This window comes from Plectrocnemia conspersa, unplaced genomic scaffold, assembly GCF_051122295.1.
Source record: "Plectrocnemia conspersa isolate PC_06_02 unplaced genomic scaffold, ASM5112229v1 ptg000011l, whole genome shotgun sequence".
NCBI classification, from domain to species: Eukaryota; Metazoa; Arthropoda; class Insecta; order Trichoptera; family Polycentropodidae; genus Plectrocnemia; species Plectrocnemia conspersa.
The window spans coordinates 23,563,448-23,590,929 of record NW_028277175.1 but is presented as its reverse complement, the minus strand read 5'-3'; the positions used below and the strand labels follow the sequence as shown (position 1 = coordinate 23,590,929).

The window sequence follows — 27,482 nt, the reverse complement described above, 5'->3', positions numbered from 1 at the left end:
AATGAATTAAATAAAATAAATGATCGATGAACCTAAAAAACAATGGTTAGAAAAGGTTTCGTTAGAATTCAATTATGTTGAAGCAAAAAATTACTATGAATCGGCATGATTTATATGAAAACCATTTTCATAAAATATATTATAAAAATGATTATTTTTTTAGTTTCGTCTTATTAACTCTTGAACTAAGCTCAAAGATTTTTAAGTTTTATGATTCAATGTAGATATAGGGGTCGTATTCGGAACTCGCGCATTAAGCGAGTACTCTACTTATTAGATCATATATAATATATGAAACATATACACCTATGTGTATACGTATGAATGTGTTGGTGTAGTGTATTTCGTAAAATGCACCAATAAATCAGCGGGCAAGCGAATGGAGGTGTAGGTTTTAGAAATGCATTAGACAAGGGGAGACAAAGGCCTCTCCGTAAAAAGCCACTTTGTGGAGTATGTGGTTAAATCCTTTGAAACGAGTGCTACACGCACGGAGAATACATTTAGGTTTGATCAAGAAAATTAATATTAAATATTGGTAGACTGGCTTTATTTATTCTATTATAACAAATTAATTTCATTGTACGCATTGCATTGTCGTATTGCAGTAGCACGTAATTGGTCTATAGTACGTCGCTGTTCAGTTTTTTCAGCGGTTTCATTGCCATGTATTGCAGTATTTAACAGATAAATATTATAAGCATATATTTTTAATAAATCATATTACGATGTTAAAAAACATAAAATGTCATTTTTGTCATGAGGCCCGGAATAATTGTCTTCCCAGGACCTGGGTTCGCTCTCTACGGCCTTGATGACATCTATGGTTTATTGACGTTGATGTTAGCTTTCAATTGCTTTTTTATTGAACGTAGTTGTAAAATGTAACCAAGAAAGTTTTATAATCATCAGAGCAATTTAATTTCAAGTGGAGCACATTTTATACGGCAAACGGTCCACACTTCGTGGTCAGCCATGAAAATCCATATATAATTTATGTGAATCGTGGCCGATATAACATACGCCCCCGTCGTTATGGGGTGACGCTAACCAAATCTCCATAGATTTTTGTAGCGACACACACACCCGGAAACGATATCCAATTTCGATATCTAGGTACTTTACCCTGTCTGTCGACACTCCAAATTGTTTTTTGCACGTGCGCTCTCCTCTCTTTGCCAGAGACATTATTCATAATTTAGCTGGTTGAGGAATATATATATGGATGTACATTTTTCGATGGGGTTGTAGATGTTTTGGAATTATCGATTGTTACGTAATCACAGTGATCATTAACACGCCAACGCTTGGTAAGTGAGTAGGGCAATATCGTAAAATTGTGAGATTATTATGGGGAATCAGAATGCTATTAAAGATAACGATTGCCACTATATACATACATTTATATGTTAAAATGAAATTGTATTTGATTATGGGAAAATATATTTAGCACGACAGAATATGCTTTTAACACGTCTATCAGCGATTCTCAAATTAAAGGGTCCTAAACTTCTTGCCAAATATATTTAATATTGAAAAATCTAGTCGTTCTTAAGTCATATATGTTGTTTTGTATAATATTATACAAAAGTATGATTACTTGAAAAAAAAATTTTAAGTTTGACTTTTTTTATTATTAAATTATACATTTTTATTCATGACAAAAAATAAATATTTGTATTATATTTGGTGATTTTTTAATAATATATTATAATTAAATCTTTTTTCTTAGGAAATATTAAGCTCTTTTGATTTTTTAATATTATTTAAGTGATCTAACATGATATGATCAAATTTAGCAATCATCTCTACAGATCTTAAAAAATTACCATTATGTTATTCATATACTTGTGAATTTGTTTATCTAAAATCCAGACTAGCTAAAAATTGCATAACTGCAACCAATCTTTTAATTATAGCCCTTCAGCGATTCTTTTCAATAGCAAATAAATTTTGGATTACTTAAGTTCAATAACAAACATATGAAATCGGTTTTATTTTCAAGAACTTCATATTCAGCATGGTCCTGAATTTTATAATGATGAAAATACAGTTCCTATGTCCAAATTTCAACAAATGTCTGCAACTGGTGCCTGATTTATAGCTTCAGTTTGGCCAACAGGAGGATCAATATCAGCATCCATTTGTATATTTTCCGGATTTTTAAATAATAAGATTGATGAAGAACTACTTTGATTTTGATCACGAAAAAATTAAAATATATTTTTTTAAGAGCACTTAGACGAAACAGTGGCGTAGCTATGAGAGGGGGGGGGGGGGCGGAAGGGGTGGACCGCCCCGGGCGGCACTTGCTTGGGGGCGGCATATTCGCGATGGGATCGTCTAGTGTGGTTCTTAACCTTGAATGCATTAAAACATACATAAATCCACGAATAACAAGAGCTTAATAATAACCAATGTATTATTTTAAGAAATGCTGATTTTATGACCCTGCAAAAAATGTATAGGGGGGGGTGGCAATTTTAAAAATCACACCAGGCGGCACATACCCTAGCTACGTCACTAAGACGAAACAGTACAATAAAATTTGTGTGGCGAATAATGCCTTAATTTCTAAAAAATAAAAATATGATGATTTAGTTATCTTCAAAAGCACGAGGTTTTGGTATTAACTGCATCCAGAAATATAGTAAAAAAAATACCGATTAGGGAAACTCAAGTGTAACTTTACGCTTATTCTATTGTATTTTTGTTTTAAATTATAATTAATCACTGAATAAGATTAAATTGTTTATTTCCAAAGTATTATTTTTTTACACTGGTGTCGTATAATAGAGATTTTGTTGAATCATCGCACTTGTTCACTCCCCGTCAGGAATAGCCATGATCACGTGTTGATTGTCTGTCAGTCGCTTAGAGACTGAGAGAGTACAAGATGTGTGTCGCGTCGCTTGGCACTCGGGCTATTGAGTTTGTCCGCCCCTACTGCCATCACATTTTTTAAATAAAATATTTTTACTGGTACCTGACTCTTGTTAAATAAAAGCTCAATATTTATTTGAAGAATTAATTTCTTTAAATTTTGTAACCTCAAAAAATGTTATTCTGACCTTCGACAGGACCGTGTAATGATGAACCTAGTAAACCATAACGGTCAGGTTTGTAATAAAAAATAAAATAAAATAACTTAAAATTCGGCAGTCGCAGTAGTAAAAATATTAAGCATAATTTTTTTTGCAAAAACATACATACTTAAAAAGAATTTTTATTTTTACTAGTAATAAAAATAAATATAGGCTGCACGCATTAAAAAAAATATTTTGGTTATTGATTTGTTATGTAGAAATATGCATTAACATTTTTCTTATTATAAATAGTGGAATAGCGTAGTCCGTAACGTCTCAGACTTATAACTCTGAGGTTGTGGGTTCGAGCCTCTGCAGCGACACTCAAATTTTTACTTAAAAAAATGCGCTATTATTAAAAAACATCTATTGGTTATAAATTATATTACACATAATAATTTATAATTAATTATATAGATGTCACCGATTCCCAGACTTTTAGTGTAGTGGTTAATACTTACTTGTAGATATTCATTATATCTGATTGACTTACTCAGTTGATACAGATTTACCCCGATGTAACGTTTTGGGCTTACGCCTGTCAGGTTACAACAGAAGATTTAGTAATAATTAAAATAATAATATGTTTTTTATGCTTTAACAGTAATACATATTTCTGTTTTATAAGCATGTACAGTCCGTCCAAGATGTGAACGCTCATCGATATGTGAAATTACACGTTCAATTAATTTTTCCTTTTTAATTTAATTTGTTGAAGAAAATGTAAAATATTGCTTTCCTGCTTATTTTGTTTATTTATATACATATTTAACTCAAAAACATTAGAGCAGTTTAGGAATCACTCTCTAGGTTGAATATCTGTTTAATATAATATTTAAAAAAATAGCAATAGAATAATACAGGAATTGTTTTATTGATTGCAAAATACCACAACATGACAATAATTTATAATAAAAATATAACACATTATAATTTTTAATTCAATTTCTAACGTATGTTCCTTAAGACAGCCCTGATTTAGTATTGATAACGTTCTCTTATCGATGTAAAGAAATTCGCGGAAAACTGTTTATGTATGCATGCATGCGTAGACGCACCCTTATTTCCAATACAACGATGACGAGCGTTAACATCTTGGTTGGACTATAAATATTATTTATTGTGAGACAATTATGTAGTTTAGATCGATTATTTTAAATAAGGTTTTTTTCAATTTTCCTTATTTAAAAGATAAATATGTGATAAATAATTTTAATAAAATCGAGCAAAGTCATGGGTAGTGACGTCTATTGATTGTAAACTGTAATATTTATAAATAAGCGTTACTGATTTACATACCTTGATTTTAGTCTAGTGTTTAAACGCATTAGGTTATCGTTTGTTATGGTATAACAGATATTGTAAGAACGCCTGTTATGTTTTACAATAATATTAAAAAATCTTTTTAATTAAATTAAATGCTACTTAAAAATAAAAAAAATATATTTTTAACTAGCATATAAAAATATTTAAATATTTGTAAAAATAAATTAAAAAATATATGTCTGCTCAAGAACAAGTAAAATTATATCGGAGCTATCTTAGGTTACATCTTAAAATGAAATATTCAAGTAGCAAAAATGCTGTTCGAGTCTAATAATCTGAACTCGCCTGTACATAAGTTTTCGTATATGGTTTCACAAGAGCAAAACAAAAAGTGTAAAAACTAGATAAAACTTTTTCAACACCAATTTAGCATTCTGTCTAAAAACGAAAGTTTATAACGCGGATCATCCACATAACTACGACTGCAGCAATAAATTTACGTATTCACGTAGTACATACATACGTTAATCTCGCTAGATAAGACAAAACTTCACCCAGCTATGCTCACCATTATGTGTTGATTAAAAATATAATATATTATGCGAGTTATAAACACAATGAGAAACTTAAATACCGCGAAATTGCTGAAATAATGTTCGGGTTGGAAAATTTCAACCATAACACAAAACTCGACATTAATTTGTGAACAAACATTTTAATAAACAAGAGAGCCTCTCTGTCGTTAAAATAGTATTTAATCAAAAAAATAAATAAATCACGGATAGCTTAATAAGCTCTTTTAATTCTTAGACTTTTGAGATTAGTCATTGCTTCCACTTACAGCAACTCAGTCAAGGTTATATCAATTTAATTAAACGTTTACATTTAAGTCACTTTTCCAGTGGAGCAGACGAGGGTGTAACGAATAAGTTTCGCATCAAGAAGGGATGCTGTATCCCTTAAATTGTTTAACTCCTCTCTGGAAAATTTCCTTAGAATAATACTAAAATTTAACGTCTCTTTGTAAATAGAGTTGTAGTTATTTATCGCCAGAGAAAACAAAGCGCTCAATGAACGTTTCCTGTTATTTTATATATATAGTTTTATCTACCATATATAATTTTATATTTGATTAATAATATAATTATATTTATAACTGCCATTTTACTTGATTGGTAATTATTTTTGTTATGTTTCAGGTGATAATATAAATACAGGAAAATAATATAAGCCCACCGTTCATTTAGGAAAACTAATTCGGTGGAATTAAACAGTAGTGGCATAAATATGCCTCGTGTTGCTTAGAAACCTTATTATCTCAGGATTAATAGGGAATATAAGCTGTCTAACGGTTGCATGTCGGAAAAGCATGGGATGTGCTACAATATTAATCGAGGGAAGATGTTAGATTAACAGTAGGTAGTTCGTTTTGATCAGCGGTTTCAAACTCACCATTAAATATTAATTTTATATGTTCCGATAAATAAACTCATCATTTTATCAAAACCGGATTTTGACCAATAAGAGTGCGCAAAAAACAATTATCACTTCTCAGAAGTCAAAAATCCACGTCAAAAGCAATAAAATCGTGTCGACGCCGTCGCAGTGCGAACGCTCGTTACCGAGCGTTCCCACTGCAACGACGCCGACACGATTTTATTGCTTTTGACGTGAATTTTTGACTTCTGAGAAGGGATAATTGTTTTTGCGCCCTCCCATTGACCAAAATTTGATTTTAATACACTTTGATAAATACTCTCAAATTAGAAGTCCGTACTAACATAGATGATGATAGCTATCATATTTTTAAAAATTAGTGTAATATTGATGTGCAGACAAACTATGAAGCATTATGCGAAATGTGACGTCTGTTTGTACTTCTTCTTCCGCTTATTTCTCCCTGATAGTTAAGTTGGCTAAGCTTGTATTTTATATTAAAATTGTAATTAGTTTTAAAACTTTTATTAGGTCAAGTTGGGTTTGGTTAATTTGTTTAGGTTAGGTTTGGTTGAACAGCAAATTTCGTTTCGCTACTGTCAAATTGAGTTTCAGAGACAATTTAGAACAGCATATAATTTCACTAGCGTTAGTTAGTGAAAGTATAATTATAGTTCAGTTAAAAAAATTACGTTAGTAGAAATATATATTAATACACCACATGTAAATAAATAATAATATGTATGTAAATGTATATTTTACTACGTATGAAAAAATTAAATCATATAAATTTAAAAATTTAAAAATTAAATCATAAAAAATATAATTTATCCGGCACCTGCCGGATAAATTATATTTTTACTAGTAAAAATATTTATCTACCGGTGAAAATGTATTTCAATATGATTTCACTGAAATAACATATTTTTAAAAATATTTTCGGGATTAATTCGAGATTGTTTTTTTTTGGTTTTCTTTAAATGATAACCCGAGAATTTTTGGTTTGGAATTAAGGACGTCATTTGTGGGTTTTCCAGGGAGAGGGTGCAAAAGTTGCCCAGTCAGTGATCGTTTTTTTTTTTAATATTTCGATTTCATTGAATTTCATAGTGTTTCATTAAATTACGTGCATTTTTCTGTCCAAATAAATTCAAGGAGGAGAATATGCCTCCACCTACCCCATCCCCAAATAACGTCACTGATTTTGAACCCTATTATAAATGTGCTGCAGCTGCTGTATATTTCACACCATGAAAATTTAAAAAAAATCCTCCTATTGATTCGAAATCATTTTATTCTACGTTGAAAAAGTCAATTTAAAAAAGAATGCTAGATAGAAAAATGTTGATTTTATACTTTGGGTTCGTGTACTTGACTAAAAATTGTGGTCTGAAGATATTAATATTCAGTTGACATTTGGAGAGATGGAATTTAGGAACATTTCAATCAGACTACCATAAACGAAAGATGAATGATTCGTGGATTTTGCAAATACATTCTCGAAAAGACATCTTGAAAAAATATTGCGTTTGCTATATGCTATCGGTGGCGTAGCTATGGTGGGGCGAGGGGGGCGGGCCGCCCCGGGCGGAACTTACTTGGGGGCGGCATATTTGCGATGGTACTTAACCCTAAATGCACTAATATATATATATATATATATATATATATATATATATATATATATATATATATATATATATATATATATATATATATATAATTAATTATTTTAAGAAATGCTGATTTTATGACCATGCAAAAAATTTATAGGAAGAGGGGAGGAGGGCGGAAATTTTAAGGATCGCCCCGGGCAACACATATCCTAGCTACGCCACTGTATGCTATGAATTCTATTTTCATTTTTTAAAGTGAATGTGAACGCGGGTTTATCCAAAGTAATCTAATTATTATCATAATAAGAGCTTTGTTCAAGACCAATACAGTTTCAGTACTTTTGTTCATAAACTCGTCGGACCAACTTTACCACGTGTCGATCCTTCAAAATACGTTGATCTGTGGTTTCTCAAATTTCATTCAGCCATAGACAGCAACACTAAAAAAAATAATCGAGATGTTTTGTCAGACGAGAATTAGACAAAGTTTTGGAAATCACTGCAGTGGTACCTCGGTTTTCGTTGACTCGATTTTTTCTGATATAAATTTGCCTCGGTTTTCGTCGATTGCGTTGTTTCACGTTGTGTGAGCATCTTTTTAATCTTTATTCAAATTCTTATTTTTTTATGCGCTTCGTGGCATAGGAAAAGCTTCTTTAAATTTCATTTAAATGATATTTAAATAAAATCTTAACAAAAAGTAAGTTCCGACATTTTAAATAAAAAAGCCCTGCATATTAGTATTTATAGAATACGCTTACAGTTTTTTCGAATTCAGGGAATTATTAGAATAAATTAAAAATAGTGTCAATTATTTTGATTTTAAGAGTGCAGATCATCTTAAATATGAATAATAGCATGTATAATGGTAGGGTGGGATATCATTACTTTTTATGGAATATTTAAAAAAAAACTAGTAGCTGAAAATTTTCAAAGTAAAGTAACCGTATATTTAGTTACTTTATAAATGTATTTTTTACATTTCAACGAGCCCGAATCAATCATCGGCTGATTGGGCGCTCCGATAGAAAAAAAACTGCTGGGTGCAGCTATTCGTGCAGATAATTCTTCCGCGCGCCGTCATGAAGTCTCCCGACCAAGGGGTGCCTGTTCCTTCGTCTTCGCTAATCAATTGCTCGGATGAAGAAGCAGAAGCGACAGATTCTGGGGGCGGCGAAGTTGCCGGGGAAATTGCTTAATGGTGCGGTGTACAGGGTGCCCGTCGAACGTGACTAGGATTCGAATTTTGGACAAACGCCCGCCACGGGAATGCTAAGTGATTTCGCTAATGTTTTTATTTGAGATCTCTCTCTCTCTCTCTTTTGCTTCCTGTCCGTGATAAAACTTATCGCGAATCGCTAATCTGCCAAGTGCAGCGGGAGGTGTCTCGGAAAGTCGACTGTAAAAAGAGATTTATGTCGAGAGGCTTAAGAAAAGAAAGGGTTGGCTTGAAGGATGCTGCTAGAAATCAGCAGTTGGATCTACCCTAATGATAACAATATGTGATACTAATTGTAGCAAGGAATTAATTGTTTGTGGTTTAATTTATGTCATCTCCAAAAGTTTAATATCCAAACAAAAACTCAGCTTCAAATGAATTAAATATATATTCTCGACTTCACTTCTTCTCAAATTTCTCGAGAGTTCTCAAGAAATTTTGATGAATAAAATATGTATGTAATACATTAAAGTTTGCAGATACTTTATTACACATTATTCTTAAATAACTATTTAAAGAGCATATACCATCTAAAGTAAAATCAAACATGCTCACTTTTTTTGTTAAAAAAATTTGGGGCTTAGAAAAAATCTTCTCGTATTTTGTTGATGCTGGTTTAATCGACAACTAAGCTTCAAATAGGCACTGTAAATTATTTATTATCTTGCCCGTCAATTAAAATATTTTGAATTATTTCTCCGTTAATCCGTAAGATGTTGGTTTTCTTACACTTCTCTTTCTTTCTCTATTTGTTGCGCCATTGATACATTTTTAATTTCTTCAGAGGATTCTAATGATTTAATGGAGTTGCAAGGCTTCTTCGAATTCTTCGAGCCATTGTATAATCTGCGAATAATTTGTTTCCCCATTTTACATATTTCTGCTTTTAAAGAATTACTAAAGAAGTCATTCTTTTTTGACTAGTGAAAGATTTTAGATTTAGCAAATATTTAATGTCTGGTTTATTCGATTATATAATTGCCCGTTGAAATTTTGAGCTAATCTCAGAATTGATATTTTCCAATCGTTTAAACAATAAATTTAAGGCTCCTTCGGCTGTGTCAAGTGTTAAATACAGATGTTGCTACATTACAAAAAAAATATAAAAAACTTTTTTTGGTTATTGAAAAAGAAGAATAACCCTAAATCATTTTGCATTCTGCCTATTCTCATGCGTAATTTCTTCTTATCGGAGCTTGTTCTTAGATCACCAAAGTATACATAAAACCGCCGGCCGGTTGGAGTGATGGTTTGTCATTAAAATACTTTTGATCTTCCTAGAAAGTATGGATATTTTCATACTTTTGGCACGAATACCTTTGGAAAGGTTTTTTATCTAATATATTCGTTAACTATAAAATTATAATAGGATACATATCAATTTTTAAAGCGATGTATTATAAAATAAAAAATAATTAGGAAACTAGAAATGCATAAAAAACTCTAATCAAAATTATTTTATGAATTTTATTTTTATATCTTAAAACTGTTTATCATTACATATTATCATCATTTAATGATTTATGATCCTTTTATTATTTTTCTTTCTCATGGAAACCATGTTTTTTGTCACATAGGGAATATTAGAATTTTAGAGATGCTTTGGTGAGGCATGACCAAATAAGGTTAAGAAGCGTTAAGCAGATTTTTTTACAGAAAAATATTAAATAAAATAAAAAAATAAAAATTATAAATGGTCTTAATGTAGATAATATGTATAATTCATGAATAGCTCTGAAATATAAATGACAATTAAATAGAATAACTTTTGGTAGTTATTATATTTATTGCAAAAGAAATTCAAGCACGTTTACTGCATAAAAGGCACATATTTTATTTTATTAATATAATATTAATATTATAAACTTTATCTTTTTATTAAGATTTAAAGAAGGAAAATTTAGAAATATACATCAACATCTTAAAACTTAAATTCTTTTAAGATCTTGATTTATATGTCGTCAAGAAAGATGTAAAAAATATGGATTAGACTCTTTAGAGACTTTCTTATCATTATTTTAAAAGCGAATATTGTATTACAGCAAATGATTATTTTTATAGAGAATTTTGATTTATCTGTTAAAAAAACTTAATTTGTAAGAGTCTAATAATAATCATAATTATTAGACTCTAATTAAAAATGGAATGTATTTGATACAAGTAGTAAAAGCACAATAAATTTAAAATAACATATTTCTTATCTACGATTAAACCTACCCATACTCTCTGGGAACTCTTTTCTTAATATTTCAATGGCAAAGACTATTATATCTGATCTAAGCAAAATATGTTTTTTTGCAGAAAAAAATAATATATCAATAAAAGAAAACTTAAAATATTTTTAATCCTTATGTTATGAGCATTATAAATATTAGGATCTAATTTAACAGTTTAATGTATTTGAAACTAGTAGTAAAAATACAGTAAATTTATAACAACTAAGAAATAAATTGTCTGCGATTAAATCCAAAAAAGTACTCAAAATGAGTGAAATATTTTTATAACTACAAAAACCCACTTAAATGTTACTTAATGTTTTCTAAACCACTACTTGTTAGTTAATTATTTGTAAAACATGTATGTGCATATTATTTTTTGACTTATTTTTATTAAATTTGACCGCTTAACAAGAAATTTTATATTTTTCAAAATTTTAATTTTTCACAAATAATCTTTACATGTCCGCGATTTATATGTAAAAATATTTTTTTTCTTCTCTTTCTTTTTAAGTGTTCGCGTGAATAAAATTATACAATTAAGGCTCAAGTATGTGCAAGTCTAGGGTGGTTTCGGATCCGTCATTAAAGTTTATACGAAGGGCGGTCGAATTCGGGGGGTGTCCCTTTTGAGGCTTGTGCAATATTTACTAATTAACCCGTTCGCGCACCGCTGCCGCTTCAAATGGAGCCGAAGCCATTCTGGGACCGTTACTTTTTATGACGTCATTCCAACTGTGAAACGACTTTTCGCGACTTTCTTCGGATTCATTGAAACCGTTAATGCAAGCCTAAAAGCACGATTAAATTAACACATTAGCCATACATGATATTCATATCTATACATTTATACAAAAATAATATATTTATATTATATACAAATGTGTGTATAATATGTGCGACCTCAGTGTTTTAAATACGATATTTTATGCGTGATAAATTTATTACTAGTCCTAAAATAAATAATTTATTTGTAATCATGAGCATGGTAGAAACATTAATGTCGAAACGTCTTAGTAATCATAAATTATTTTTAAAACAAACATTTTCAAATATTGCAGGGACCGTTTTATGTACTTTGGCAACACTGACGTGGCAGTGGTGAGCGCAACACAATATTTGGGTGACCACGATGGGATGACAACGACCAGCGGCGTCATGTTTGCCAAAGTATATACATATAAGAAAAAAATTGAAAAGTAAAACTAAGAGTGTGTGGTATGATAAGCTGACAGTAGTGTATTTAATAAATATAAAATTTACCAAATATATGCAAAGGTATGTAAAAGCTAGTATCAGGCGGTGAAGCAGAATATGCGTTTTAAGAATCTGAGATTTTAACCAGATTCATCTTCAAGTGGCAATTGTTCGCTTAGTGAGTTAAAATTTTGTTTGATCTTCAAGGATTGACTGAGTGAACGAGTTTCTGTCTTCGTGATGTTGTGATCTCGTGATATGGTAGTGTGACTAAATGTCACATCTATTAAACTTATTATTCAGGAAAGCTATGACGAATCACAGACATGCATGATTAAAAAACAATCGCGTTATCTTTCGAACACCCCCTAAAAGTGGCTCTTTATCAGTGAAAGCGATGAATCATTATGACGATCATTAACCAAAGGGGTCGAACAACAATGCCATTTAAGGCAAGGGTAATAGTATTGTCTTTGGCGTGCATCCTGACACTTTTTGAGTTTTTATTTTGATTAGTAATGGCTTTTGAAAGTTTGTGGTTATTGTACAATACTGGGTGTCCTGCATGATTTATATATTTATTGTTGACGCCAAACCCTTTTATCGTTATGCTTAATCTCTCTTTCATTATTTAAAGCCAAAGTCAAAGTTTGAGTGGTCTTTCAATTCATCATTGTGGGAAAACATTTTGTCGTCTCCGGAATCATTAAAATGGTAGTAATTATATATATTATTTGTTATAATTTACTGACTATTTAGTATTTTAATTGAAAGCTTTATTCAATCTCTTGGGTAAATTCTTAACTGCGTCGTAACTGCTGGTCCAAAATATGAAACATAGACGTCTAAAAAACAGAAACTGGTGACATATAAGCTTTTATTGACAGTTTAAAAATTCTGTTCTAGATCAATTAGGTATTTCAAGATCTAGCTCGATGACAAGCTTCGTTTTTAAAAGAATGCAAAAGAAACTGGCATCCTGTTCATTAACATGTTTGCTTTTGAGAGGCAGGTGATTCACAATAGGTAGTCACATCGTCTCATTAAGAACTCAAGGGGTCTGATATTAGAGGTGACAGTGTAAGTTCAACTATCACCTGACTTATGTGCTCATAAAACTTCGAATACCATCTCAGATAGGCAAGAAAGCGAACACTTAGTATTATTGCTGAAAAACGGCTGATAAATTAAATTACAAGCGGCAAATAAAACTGTGTAAAACTTTAACGAAATAAAAAGTTCCGCTGAAGAACATGATTCCGTTTATGTTTAATAATGCAAAAGCGTGATCAACTTGGTTGATATTTGTGTCTTATTAAAAAAAAGGTCTTGAACTAACTGTAATCATTGAACTGTCCCCTAAATAAATGCGTTATAGCGAATACTAAGGAACAGTTAAGGCGGAGTTTTAAGTTTTATTTATTGATTTAACAATTGGATTATCTTTGGTGACTGCTTTGCGCTCATTCCGAATCAAAACTGGCATTTTTCAGCTGCATAAGCCTAAATGTTATTTTTAAATTATCTGCTGATTTGAAAACTAAAAAAATGAACAGTAATTTACATGTAAATGGCACTCCTATACGAAGCAGACAGAAGCATAAAAGTTATTCAGAAAATTATAACTCATTAACGTACTTTCAATTTGCAATGGAATTTTTTGAATTGCAGACGGGGCTAAACCGCTTTTAATTAAAAGCTCTTCAATGATACTAATTGCAATTTAATTAGCTGAGGAATGCACACTTGTTTAACCAAGCGGCATTGTTTTGAGGTAATCATTAAATAGAGTGCATTTTTTAAGTAACAGACTCATATGCGATGTTTTTTCGGTTATTTTAGAGACTTTAAAATTTAAAGTATTTTTTTATCTTGTCAATGTACTTTTTTAATACCATAATATATTTGTATTTAATGCCCTTAAATTTGTTGCTCTCTTAATGCTGTTAATTATGTAATTGTTGTACTAAATATTTTAATTCGCATTCGTGAGCATGTAAGAGATATCCTTGACGAAATATCATTTAAAATTATTAAATATGGTCGTGTTTAGAAATTATATTTAATAAAAAAAGCAAAACAATCGAAAAATAATTATGCGCATGAAACTATCTATTACACACACTCGACATTCGCCCCATTTTTACATAAATTGAGAAGTGCATCTCAAACATTACGTAATGTTAAGAAAACTAAGGGGAAAACGAAAGGGTGCCGCTTTTGAATGCATCATTAATGTTGGTTTATAAGGTTTAGATAAGGATATGTTTTAAGTCTAAATACTAAATATAATAGAACAAAGAATGCATTATAGGGAAAATGGTGTGGAAGAATAAAAATAATTGTAATCAGTAATATTTTAGGTATATCATCATGCTTTAACAATAAATAAATGTTATAAGTTCAGTTTTGCAGAAATTTGCAAATTCGTTTATAGCGATTCCTTAAAATTTATTTTTTGTTTTAATTAAAAATTTATTTCAACTATGAGAGTTGCTCAATAAATTTACTAGAATTATTAGCCAATAGAAACGACAAAGTTTAGCCGCAAGCTTTGCAACAGAAGCCCGAACGGTTAAATTAATTAATCGGGCTATAAACTTAATTACCCTATATACTACAAGCACTTGATTTGCAGTACATAGTATATCGAGAGTTAGGAAATGTTTTCGTTGTTTTATATTTATAAAAATAATATATTGCAGATTAAAGTCGGTACGAATTTTAGCAACAAACGAGATGAAAATGCAAAGCGCATGCGCGAATGAATGCAGCTTTTTCCGAGAACGATCAAAGCTAGTAGAGATGCTTTGTTTTAAACTGTTTAAATATTTAAAATATATTTTTAATATATACTCATACTATGAACATATGAATGTAGTATATACATACATATATTTTCTTTATAGTATACAATTAAAATTATCCAGCAAGAGCAATTTAGAAAGTAACGATTGTAAAAGAGTATGCAAACGACAGCAGCTGACCTTTGATTTGTGGTCGGTCTGGGCTGACCCTTAACAAAAGGATTAAAAAGAGAGGGTTTCATTTTTAATGGCTGCTTCGTGGGGGAGTGCCATTTTCATGTAAATTATTTTTTATTTTTATAATATAAAAAAAATGATGAAAAAATATATTTTATTAATTAATAATTATTATTACAAATTTAATATAAATTGTAAAATATTTTTTTAAAGTATCACGATCAGTGACATCTATGAATTTTGAATATATTTTTAGCAGAGTTTCAAACCTTTTTCATTTACAAATTATCAATCCCATTGTTTCATTTTAAAATATTTTTAGCTAGTCTTAATAAAAAATTATAATAATATTATTGTTGAGATATGAAACAATTTATTACTTTTCAGAAGCGCTAAATAATAAATTATGCTATTCTTTGTTGAATCGAAGTGTTTTCTCTATCATAAATAAATACATTCGCTGCGAGATAAATCCCTTTGCTTTTTCGCACATTTTTCAACAGAGGCCCATCCCTCGGGATGGCGTAAAAGAACCTTCTGGGATTTGCACATCACCTGTTGAACTGCCTGGCTCTGCGAAATAACTACTGGAAAGCGTAAAAAATAAACGAATCCCTCTAAATTATATATCAGCGGAGCTCAAGGTGCGGCGCGTGTGATTTTTTCAAAGGAGAACACAGACGGTGTTTTTGAGAGCTTTAATATAGTGAGAAAGCCTTTTTTGTACATTTTAAGATCAATCTGAACAAATTAAAGTGAACCGAAAAACGCATATATTCTCAAACCTTGTGGATCAAAATATTTATTTTCAAAAATCTCTAGTCTTTTATTTTCTTCAAAGACATATGTACCTTACACACCTGAATTTACATTTTCCTCTCAATATTATATATCTCATAAATTATTTACAAAAATTACTAAATTTAGTTCTTATTATGGTCAATACATGGCGGCACTCTCGTAGCACTAGTGTGATTTAGGCACATTCTCTTGGCAAACTTTGGCGTGCTTGGAACGCCGGTGCGGCCTTGTGCACCGTCCACTTATTTTATATTCAAACATGTAACTATATTGCAATAAAATATTACTGCATCGGCTTAATATGTGTCTAATTGTCATCCGTCACTATCCGTCGCCAAAGTAACATTATCGTTTCTTGATTCAAAAAAACAGTGAAGTCGTGTATCGATAATTATAGTCCAATCGCCATTTTTTTAAGCCTGCTAATATATTAATTATATATGTTTACAAATATATCCACAATCACGTCTGCGTCGTTCCACTATTATTTGTAACTTTCGATGGTGGAGACAAAGTCTCTCGATTCTATAATCCATGTTGATGTAGTTTTAATGTAGTCTCAAATAATTCAACTTCTAATCCAGATTTGCACCATGATATTTGAAGAAAATAAATTTAAGTGAACAATGCAATTATTTTATGGAAATAAATCAAGCGTCTATAAAAACAATTAAAATTTATAACACCAACATGTCGATGGTACTATTACATATATTTACATTTCTTTATTTATATTTTTTTTAAGTGCAGTCGTTGGAATTGTAAACATAAATTTTACCATAAATGTGTCAGCAGTTGTGTGCACCGAGCGTTGTTCTGCTAAATCGTATTTATGATCGAAATAGGAATTTTGCAATAATGCAAATATATTAGAATGCATATTGTATATACATATCTATGATACACATAATATATATAATGTTTTAAAGATATTTATTGCAATAAAAACATATAGGAGTGGCTCTGAAAACTATAAATAATATTTTCATAACATTTTCACATATTTTTTTTATGAAAAGTCATAATTTGTTTAATAACATTTACGTGAAATGAAACAGTTCTTTAATAAAAATCGTATAAATTGCAGTGCGAATTTTATGTTTTTTATAGTGAATTTTTTACAGCATTTTTTATATTAACAACAATAGAGAGAATTATTCTATAATTACTGGAAATATATTAAATTATTACAAATACTATAAAAAAATTGTATATACTTGGGTAATTACGTATTTTAAAAACACAGTAACTCTATTCACGTTCAATTTGATCTAACAGAAAATTATACTTAATTACAAAACTGTTCATATCCCTGGAGAGTACGTTTAACAATTGGATAGCTCTGTATATTAAAGCGGCTAATTTCGCCAATCCGTTTGTATTGGTAAATTCAGTATATTTATTTGTATTAACAAATTAAGCATATGAATACATATAATTTGTATACTAGAAGCTGAGCGATGCTCCTTTTTAATTTTTGATATATATTGTACCTATGTGATTTATAGCTTCGTAACAAAACGGCGCAGAACAAAATAGCACCGACAAATAGCTACTAAAAATCAGGCGTATGCGCCTGATTTTTAGTGAGATACATTACAGAAGAAGTAGGCGTGCGAAACGCATGTAACGCGCACCCTTATCTCTCACTCACTCTCATTACTTAGCACGCGAGCGAGTGAAATCTCAACGTACGCGCCTGCTAAAGATGGTTTTTCCATAAAAGGGATTACGAATAGTGATTTCATTCAAGAACATATCATGCAAAAAGGATTTACATTGAAATTGATTTTAAAATTTTATGAAGAGAAAAAAAAATGTTTTAAAAAAAGCAAATATTCACTTCATTCTGACAATTGATTAATGCACTATTTACAAAAAAATATAAAATATTTCAACAAACGATGGCTTACATTTAAGGAAAATATGATTCTCACGAAATTCGAAAAATTGTCGAAAGTCATTTGAGTGAATTTAGAATTGTATTTGAAAGCAAAAATAGGAACAGCTGGTGTGTTATGAAAACATTAAGCGTAAAAATCCACTTGATAATGAACAGTTGATAAATCACGCAATACATCTATTTGTAATAAATTATACCAGGAAAAGATTAATGGCAAACTAACTCTGATTATTCTAATGAAGATGAGCAAAACATTGAAGAAAGTGACTTCGAAAATGATATTCCTGTAACTATTAATGAGGTAGTAAGTTTAAAAACAAGCTTCTATGATGCTCTTAAGGACACTCGCAAGATTTTAAAATTGTTTAGAAAAGGGCTAAAAATATGCAGATTTACTAAAAAAATATGTAAAAAGTGAATTTATGTGCTTAGATGTAAAAACAAGCGAAATAATTTGATTATCTTGATGGAAAGATTTTCAAAGCTACAAAACAGCACTAAGAAATCGTTGATTGGTTGAAGTATATCGAACGTATATCCGTATTGTGTGCCTTAGAGCTAATAGTAGGGGCATAAACCCAAACTTGCCATCTCTTTCTCAATTATGAATAATGATGAAATGGATAGCTCTCGAACTGACTGTGTTAACGCAAATATATTATCGGCACTTGTGACTTTAATTAAGAAAATATAGTAATTTTAAAGACATTTATTTTACAAAATATTTACAAACGTTTAATGATAAGCGTATCGTAAATTTAGCGGTATTTATATTAATTGACCTTTTGTCTTGAAGTTTAACTGTCGCTTGGGGATTTTTTCCAAATTACATGATGAGATCTTGAAATTTGTTATAGTAGTTTTATTTTTGATGAGATGATGTAAAAGTAAATTTGTAATAAGGCGGTTTTTTGTGTGTTGCAGCTGCGCTTCGAATTTTTGATATAATTAATAATTTTTTTATTGGAGATAGATGTCGAAATAAATATAAATCAAAACTTAAAAATTCCATTCTATTGACTATAAAGCAACTTTGTATGAAATAGAACAAGTTTTTGATCGAATCTGGCCGAAACCGAATGTATGAATCGCCTAAAAAGCGAATCAAAATTCCATTCGTGTACGATTATTATTAGGTATAAATTAAATACGGCATGCTATTTAAGCACTCCGTATTGGCCCACACTCCTCTATATATATGTACACATGCATAAGTGTTCGTTAAACGCTATGGTCATTTTATCAGTATGCCCACATAGCGTGACAATATGCAACAGTTTCCATATCGATTAAAAACTCGCGTGATTCATATTTTACATATTCATGATGGTTTCCAGGCTGAAAACTCATGCGTTTGTCAAACACGCGTACCACCACAATCGCAATCTCGTTGACAGCCACATTTTTTCCCATTTTTTTCCTCGTACCCCCCCCCCCAACTACCATTTATCACTCGCACACATCTCGCGGGGGAAATTCGAACGAATTGAATCGTGAACAATACGTTTTGTGACATTGTGATATACGCAAACGTGCACTCCTCCATATCCATAAATAAATGCAATAAACAAACGAAAGACAGCTAGATACTTTCTGGCTGCAGCCTCCAGTCGAATTCTGTTAGGAAAATGTCCAATTCGAATACCGCATTGAAGAGTAATATCAGTAGAGGCATCTCACAATATTAGATGGAATTGCGAAGATAAGCTAGATACATTTTTACACTTGTTTAAATCTATAATATTTTATTAGCGTATTGTTGTCTCTGCTTTATCAGTATTATTTTAAAATATGGTTGGTTATGAACATGATAGTTATGCCATAGATTTATTAATAAAGAGGGTCTCAGAAAAAAAATTAATGCAGCTTATTCGACTCTCAAGAGGAGACCCCAAATCACATTCTTTCTCAAAAAAAGCTTATCTTTATGTTTAGCATAAAAATGTAATGCTTTGTACGGACTGAGCGTTCCAAGCTACGCGTGTTCAAACACGCGTAGCTTTGTTGTACGGACTGCTGCGAGCATAGAGTAAAGAATGTATATTCTTTACTCTATGAAGACTCGCAGCCATAGAGTAAAGAATGTATATTCTTTACTCTATGGCTGCGAGTCTTCACGCGTGCGATCCACATGTATACGCGTGCCATTGCGAGGTTGTCTTTATAATTTAAAAAATTGAAAAATTCTCTCATCTTCGCGTAGATTTATATTACTATATGCAAGGACTTTTGAATGTCTTTGATGTGCGACCAAAAACCGACTGTGAACAGATGGCCGTGAGCCAGGCTCGTGTGGCACGCATGTACTAAATATATACGCGTAGCGACTGTGCGTTCCGAGTTACGCGTGCTTGAACACTCGTAGCTTGGAACGTTCAGTCTGTACAAGGCATAATGTTTCTCAAATTATTTTCGTTTATCAATTGCAAATAAAAAAATTGCTTGCAGTTTTAGTGCAAAATTAATTTAGTGTTTTTATGAGATAAATTTTAAAAATATATTTTATTTTTATTGTATTTAAGATCATAAAAAAATTAAGAATAATAATATGTATATTTACGATGTAAGAACAGTAACGGTTAATAATAATAAACGTAAACAAAATAAATATATTTAATTATAAATAATAAAAATTGTGTTGGCTCGATTGATTTTTGAACCCCTGGTAACGAATTATTTTGTTTTTGTTTGGAGTCTCTAACTGTCGACCAATGAAAAATAAGCATTTAAATATAAAATAGCAACGTAAAAACAATTTTCATTTATTTTGCAACGTTAAAATTTTTCATGTGCGTGGTTCGATTTAACTGTATATAAATATTCGGTTTGTAAATTAAATAGATTCGTTTTAACTATGAAAGTAAAATGTATATAGTGCGTGTAAGAATTATAAGTATACACCAATTAAACTATATAAACGATTATAAAAAAACTTTGTAGTGAAGTGCTTAAATTTGAAGTTCTGTCGAAGGGCTCCGAGATCGAAAAGTGAGTTTTTTGATTTGAAATACATCAACATTATCATTGCTTCTGATTTAACGTACATATTCGTTTTATTTGACTGAATATAATAATTCGAAATGTAAATAAATATATACTTAATACGTTCGAGAATTGAAAGTTAATGTCGATCAAACCATATAAATGCTAATTATACGTATTTTTTATCTATTGATATTTGCAGATATTATCTTTCACTACATTCGCGTGATAATGATTGTGATGCAGGAGGTTATTTAGCTGAAAAAGTCTAGTTGCATTTTTGCGTAGTCATCTTATTGCTCACTCATAGCTTCTAAAAAATAATTTTGAGCAATAAAAACTATGTACAGTAATTAAAATCTAAATACAATACACCCATACCTCGCTTTACGGCCTAGATACGTTCCACAAAACATGGCCGCAAAGCGAAAAGCCGTATAACGAATCAATTATTCTAATACAAATTCATACAAATTAAATAGGATCGGTTTCAAATTTGTTAAATATGTAACATGGTTTATCATTTAAAATGCATTTTATCTTTTTATTTCATTTAAATCATAAATACATACATAACAAGTACATACATTTGTACATAAAATAATAACAGACTCCAAAAACCAACAATAATCCATAAACAAAAATGAAACAACTTCATGTTACATAAAATATGTGTATGAATACATACATAATTTTTTTTTAAATGGCTTTAATCTGAAAACGATTAAGAAATGGTAACCTGCAGATCACTGTCGTTCTCATTTTTCGCTGGTAAGGATGGGCCTGGCTTAAAAAAATTGTCCAACGTCGTTTGTCTTGCCTTTTTGTCTCTTTCGTTCTTCAGTGATTAATAACAGCTAATGGCTGAGTTAATTCCTCGAGAAACTTTAGCGCTACGCTCGACGTCAGGATCGTTTTCAAGGAAGATGTTTATTCCTTGTTCGAAATAGGAAAAAGCTTTTGACAATTTTTTTGATGTTAGCTGTTTGAATACAACAGGCTCTGTCTCTTCATCAAATGCCGGTTCTGCTTGCAACTGAATGAGTTCCTTATATGAAAGGGGTTCCCTATCAGCTTCAAGTAGATCAAGCACATTACGTTCGTTCAAACCTTCAAAGCCGAGATCATGTGCTAGACCCAAAATGTTTTGCCTAATTTCAGGAAGGCAATTAACTTCTGCATCAGTACTTTTTACACATTCTGGCCATATTTTTTTCCAGACATGATTCATTGTTGTTAATTTTAATTCCTTCCATGATTCACTGATGCTGTCAACAGCATCCTTGATGTTATAGTTTTGCCAAAATGTTTTAATTGAAGATTTACCATCGGTTTCCCTTATAAGTTGTCGGAAAGTTCGGCGTAGGTAATATGCCTTAAAAGTGGCTATTGCACCCTGATCCATTGGTTGGATCAGAGCTGTTGTATTTTTCGGAAGGTACTCAATCATGACATCTTCAGATAGTTCGGATAAATTAGTAGGATGCCCTGGTGCATTATCCAAAATTAGCAAAGCCTTGTTGCTTAAGTTATTGTCTCGCAAATATTTTTTCACTTCTGTGCAAAAGTGATTTATGAACCAATCCTCTAAAGTAGCTTTAGTCATCCAAGCTTTCTTGTTGGATCTCCATATGACGGGTAATTGATTTTTATTTAGTCCTTTAAGAGGCCTTGGATTTTCGGACAAATATATTAAAAGTAGTTTTAGCTTAAAATCACCCGCGTCATTTGCACCAAGTAGCAAAGTTAATCGTTCTTTAGACACCTTATAACCAGGGGCAGATTTTTCGGTTTTTGAAATGTACGTGCAGGCATTCGCTTCCAATAAAGCCCTGTTTCGTCTACGTTAAACACTTGTTCAGGTTTATGACCACATCTTTCAATAATTCCCTTTAATATGTTGGGATATTCCTTAGATGCGGCCTCATCGGCGCTAGCTGCTTCATCTTTCATTTTAAAATTATGCAAATTAAATATATTTTTAAATTTTTTAAAAAATCGACATCGAAAAAAAGTTTTTTTGCCGTTATAGCAAAACATTTTAGGCCGTAAATCGAAAATTTTTGAATTTACAATATTCGCTTTTCTCATCGATCTTTCATAAGTTTTAGGACGTCTTTGTTTTATCATCTGCTTATAGACTATATTTTTAAAATAAATTTTATTTTTAAAAATTTTTCAGTTCCCAAAATTGTTCAAAATTTATATTCAAAGAGATTCAAACATTTTTTTAAGCAAAAGCAATTTTTATTTTTGAAAACTTTAACAATTTTGGAAGTTTTTGTAGTTTATTATTTGCCGCAATTTCTCTTTCCGATATTTTGTGAATAGTAATGTTCATTTCTTTTTCTCTTTTTTTTTATATTTTCACCGGTTCCATGTCTGGGTTTTTTGGATTTTCATAAAAAAAATTTGGTTAGATTCATCAGAAGACGATAACTGTCTTATTCGTTTCCATTTTTTTGACGTGCTATTTAAATTTAGCGGTCGTATGTCTATAAACCACATAAAAATAAGTTTATTAATTTTAACACGTGATAAATAGATATTACTTACCTGAATCACTATCTGATGACATAATGAAAAATTAAATTTAGGTTTGCAAGTGCAACTGATGTAAAAACGACGATACAAGCACTGCGTCACATAAACTGACACGCGGCAAACTGACTTAGTTCACTATCAAAATACAAAATACATCTAGTTTCAAATTTTTTTCAATCCTAAATTTTGCATCATATTATATTAATTTAGAACAGTGAGACACAAATAATTAATAAATTCATTTTTTCGATTTTTGACTTAGACCACTCATAATTATGGGCTTTATATAGGGATAATATTTAGGGTAGTTGTATATACCAAGGTGTATACAAAAGACGATTTTAAACCATTATTGCATAAAAAAAATCATTCCGAGCTACGACTCACAATACATCAGCCAATGGCCAGCTTATAAATGTATAGTTTCTTAGATGATATTAAAAAGTCAAAATATCTAAGAGTGAGTTATTTTTAGTTTTGATGTGGCAAAATATTTTTAGACACAATTTTTTTACTTTAGCTATATACATTTAACTGTTATTTTGCTTCGGCAGAAATGGGTTGAAACGTTGTATGATATTTAAATGCATGAGAATTTTTAATTTTTATTGGTAACGTTTATAATGATGAGGAATATATTATCTTTCTATTACTATTATATATATAAAATTATAAATAATAATCTATGGCATAAATATATGTAATTTATTGACTACACTTAACATTTTATAATTATTAATTATTAAAATTTTAAGTACGCAATTATTTTATTAACTATTTCAAAATTAATTATCAGGTTTATTAATAATCTGATGTAGTTAAATTTCGTCGCAATAGCGAAAGTACAATATGTTTAAAATTAATTCTCAGAAACTCGGTTATATACATAGTGTCTAGGTATGTAATATGTATGCATTTTGAATCTCTCGAAATTCCAAACTTTTACCACCACGGCCGCCATATTGATACAAGCCGACCGAGTAAACGTAATGATATGTGCTTTCATAAATTAAATTAGTTTCACAACGAACAATATAACTGCGCAAATTTGCATACCGTTCAAAAACAGGACCATTTTATCCTAGCTTATGAAAAATGATAAATTATTAAGCTTGTCATAAGAGGCGTTTAAAATGTTGTATACTAAGTAAAAATTCACTATAATCTTTACACTTTGTATGTTGGATCACTCAGTCATAAAAAATCAATAACTTGTTTCTTAAAATTAACAAAATCAATCGTTAAATATCCAGATTTATCTACCCACTTATTTTTGCAACTCTCTATTGGTTTTTAACGTGCATGTCAGCAATATAAGAATACCGTATACCTTAATCTCATTTATACCTTCGAGATTCTAAATCATCTCGCATTCAGCTCGTTCGAACGAATGATCCGATTCTGGAAGATGCGCACGTGAATTTCCTTATATTTGAGTATGTACATATATTGCATTATCCCATACATACAAAGTTTCTATTCCGTAGAGAATCGCAGTGATGATGCATATTATGCGATTTTCGTGAATGTATGACGGTCGTAATACGCTTCAGTGACTTTGTTGCAATTCAGCCGAAACCGTCGTTTGGCACCGATCACGGTCCCATTGAATTACTGCATCCCAAATTGAGATATGATAGTACCGTTATTGAAATTAATCTTGGATATCCGGTGTTTTTTGGGTTCAGATTTGGCAATGAGAATATTATTATTTATTATTAATGCAATATTTATTGATATATACATATCTGTCACAGTCTCAATAACTCTTGAGATTCAAGCAACTGCTTAACTGGACCGGATCGTAAGGTTTCTGTGGAAACTGCGGCTTCTAAAAGACTACATTTAACTACATTTGCTGAATTCTTGTTTATTTCAATCCAGAAGCAATGTGGTATTTCTGTACCAGGTGTCTGAAGGAAGTAAGCTCTTGACTAGTGTAAAAAATCTAATCTTCGCGAAACGCCCATTAGTTGTTCAAACCCAAAGCGTATCTTTCTTTTAAGTAAGGTTAGAGCTTTGCGGATCATCGAGATTTTCAATTAGCTCATCATACTTAAAAGTTGTTGCACTTTATTATTTTATTTTTATTTTTTTCGATTAAATTAAGACCATCGTGGCCTAACAGGTTACCCCAATGCGCCACGATGGTCGAAAGCAAATTATAAATTTATAAAACATAAAAACGTATATATATAAATAAATATAACAATACTTAAACATAACAAAAAAAAATTATAAAATATTAAAATTAAAAGATATAAACCGGATCAGATCCTCGTAGCTAACATTAAAAATCAATTTTCAATGCCAGCGTATTAAGGAGCCGCATGGCCACAGCTATAGGCGAGTCGGCAAGTGCGGATGTCCTAGCCCTAACTGCCATCAAAAGAGGTCTCGATCGTGATTCTCGAAAATGTTCCGGAACCCAAAACTGGAATTCCTCGAGAATAGCTGGATTGTCGACAGCACCTTTTAGTAGTTTGAAAAAATGCTTAGCGACATACAGCTTTCTGCGAGAATTCAGCGAATCATATCCCAACGCTCCTAAAAGAAAGGCGCTGGGATATAAGAACGGATAATAACCAAATGTCCTTTTGTAAAGGTATCTTAAATACATTTTTTGAATTTTTTCTACTAAAAGGGAATATTTGGCTATTCGGGGATTCCAAATTATAGATCCCGATTCAAGAATGCTACGAACTAAGGTGTCATAGAGGATGCGAATAACTGACGGATCGTCAAAGAGAAAGGCATTCCTCATAACAAAGCCGAGCATCTTGGAAGATTTATCACAGACGTCGTGTATGTGTAGAGAGAACCTCCATTTGCTCTCGAAAGTGATTCCGAGATCTTTAATGGAAGTTTCTCTAGTCAAAATGTTACCACCGAGATGGTAGAAATAAGCTGATGGCGAACGGGATCGAGAAAATGACACAGTATGGCACTTTCCGACACTAAAGGGCAGACGGTTAACGGAAGCCCATCTCCACAGAGAGTCTAAATCACTTTGTAGAGAGAAGGAGTCCGCAACAGATCGAATGCATTTATATAATTTTAAATCATCTGCGTACAGAAGAAAACTTGAATTTTTAATTGCTGTATTTATGTCATTAATAAATAACACAAAAAGCAGAGGTCCCAAATTGGATCCTTGAGGAACCCCCGAAGGGGTAAAATATTCTTTTGACAATCGGCCACCATAGGTTACAAACTGTCTACGATTGCTTAAATAACTCGAAAATAACCGAGTTAAATTATTTGAGCAACCGAGGTTCGACAATTTTTTTAATAATAACGTATGACAAACTTTGTCAAAGGCTTTCTCAAAATCTGTATACACGACGTCTACTTGAATTCCGGCATCGAGAGAAGTTGTCACCGTTTTGGTGAACGACAGAAGATTAGTAACAGTGGAACGGGCAGGACGAAACCCGTGCTGTTGGTCTAATAAAATTTGCTGAAAGTGATTGTAGAGATATGTATGTTATTTATAAATTAGTATTTTTTTAGACCTTTCATATTTATTCAATAAAGTAACGGTGGAGTAGATTTTTAAATCAATTAAGTTGTTCAAATACAAATAATACTGTAAACGCTTTAGGCTTGAAATAATTTTAATAAGATAAATTAAACGAAGGGTTTCATTTAACTTGATCAAAGGAAACCCTTTAAGTATTATATAATATTAGTAGCATTCTCAAAAATGTAAAATATAAACTGATCACTGATTTATTTTAAAGCCGTGTTTTAATTATTTTTATAATTATTTTTTCAGATGATAAAACCACAATGGAGCATCCAACCTCAGATACAACCGCAACAGCAACAACAGCAGCACCAACCTCCGATGAACACTTCAAGTGAGTGATTACCATTATACCTTTATGTTTATATGTATATGCATACCTTAGTATGGGTATACGTTTCAGTGTGTTAGTTTGCCATTATTTATATAAACATTCTCGTTCGGCTTTAAGGCGCTACGTGTCTCCTGATACGAAGTTAAGCCCTAAAAGGTAGCAATCCCAGGGGTGTAAGTCTCTGGCTTAAGGCCCAAGTCTTGACATCGTGTCAGGGTGTTTTTTTTTGATTTCAGAAATGTACAAAATTTTATTACTTAAAAAAAGCAACAACTAAACTTTACACATTTACGTTTTCAATTTAGCGCCCGTCTCCTATTTGCCTTGATGAGAATATTATGCTGGAGTATTTTTTGCCTTTCTTCAAA

General features: G+C 31.1%; 1 protein-coding gene across 1 annotated transcript in view; it reads left to right on the top strand.

Annotated features, from left to right (window-relative positions):
- Nucleotides 1–27,482, top strand: part of LOC148230041 (cytotoxic granule associated RNA binding protein TIA1) — a 235,738-nt gene that overhangs the window by 30,985 nt on the left and 177,271 nt on the right. Inside the window, exon 3 of the mRNA XM_088198260.1 lies at nucleotides 27,030–27,114. Within this exon, the coding sequence (XP_088054386.1) occupies nucleotides 27,030–27,114 (85 nt within the window). The remainder of the gene's footprint in view (nucleotides 1–27,029; nucleotides 27,115–27,482) is intronic.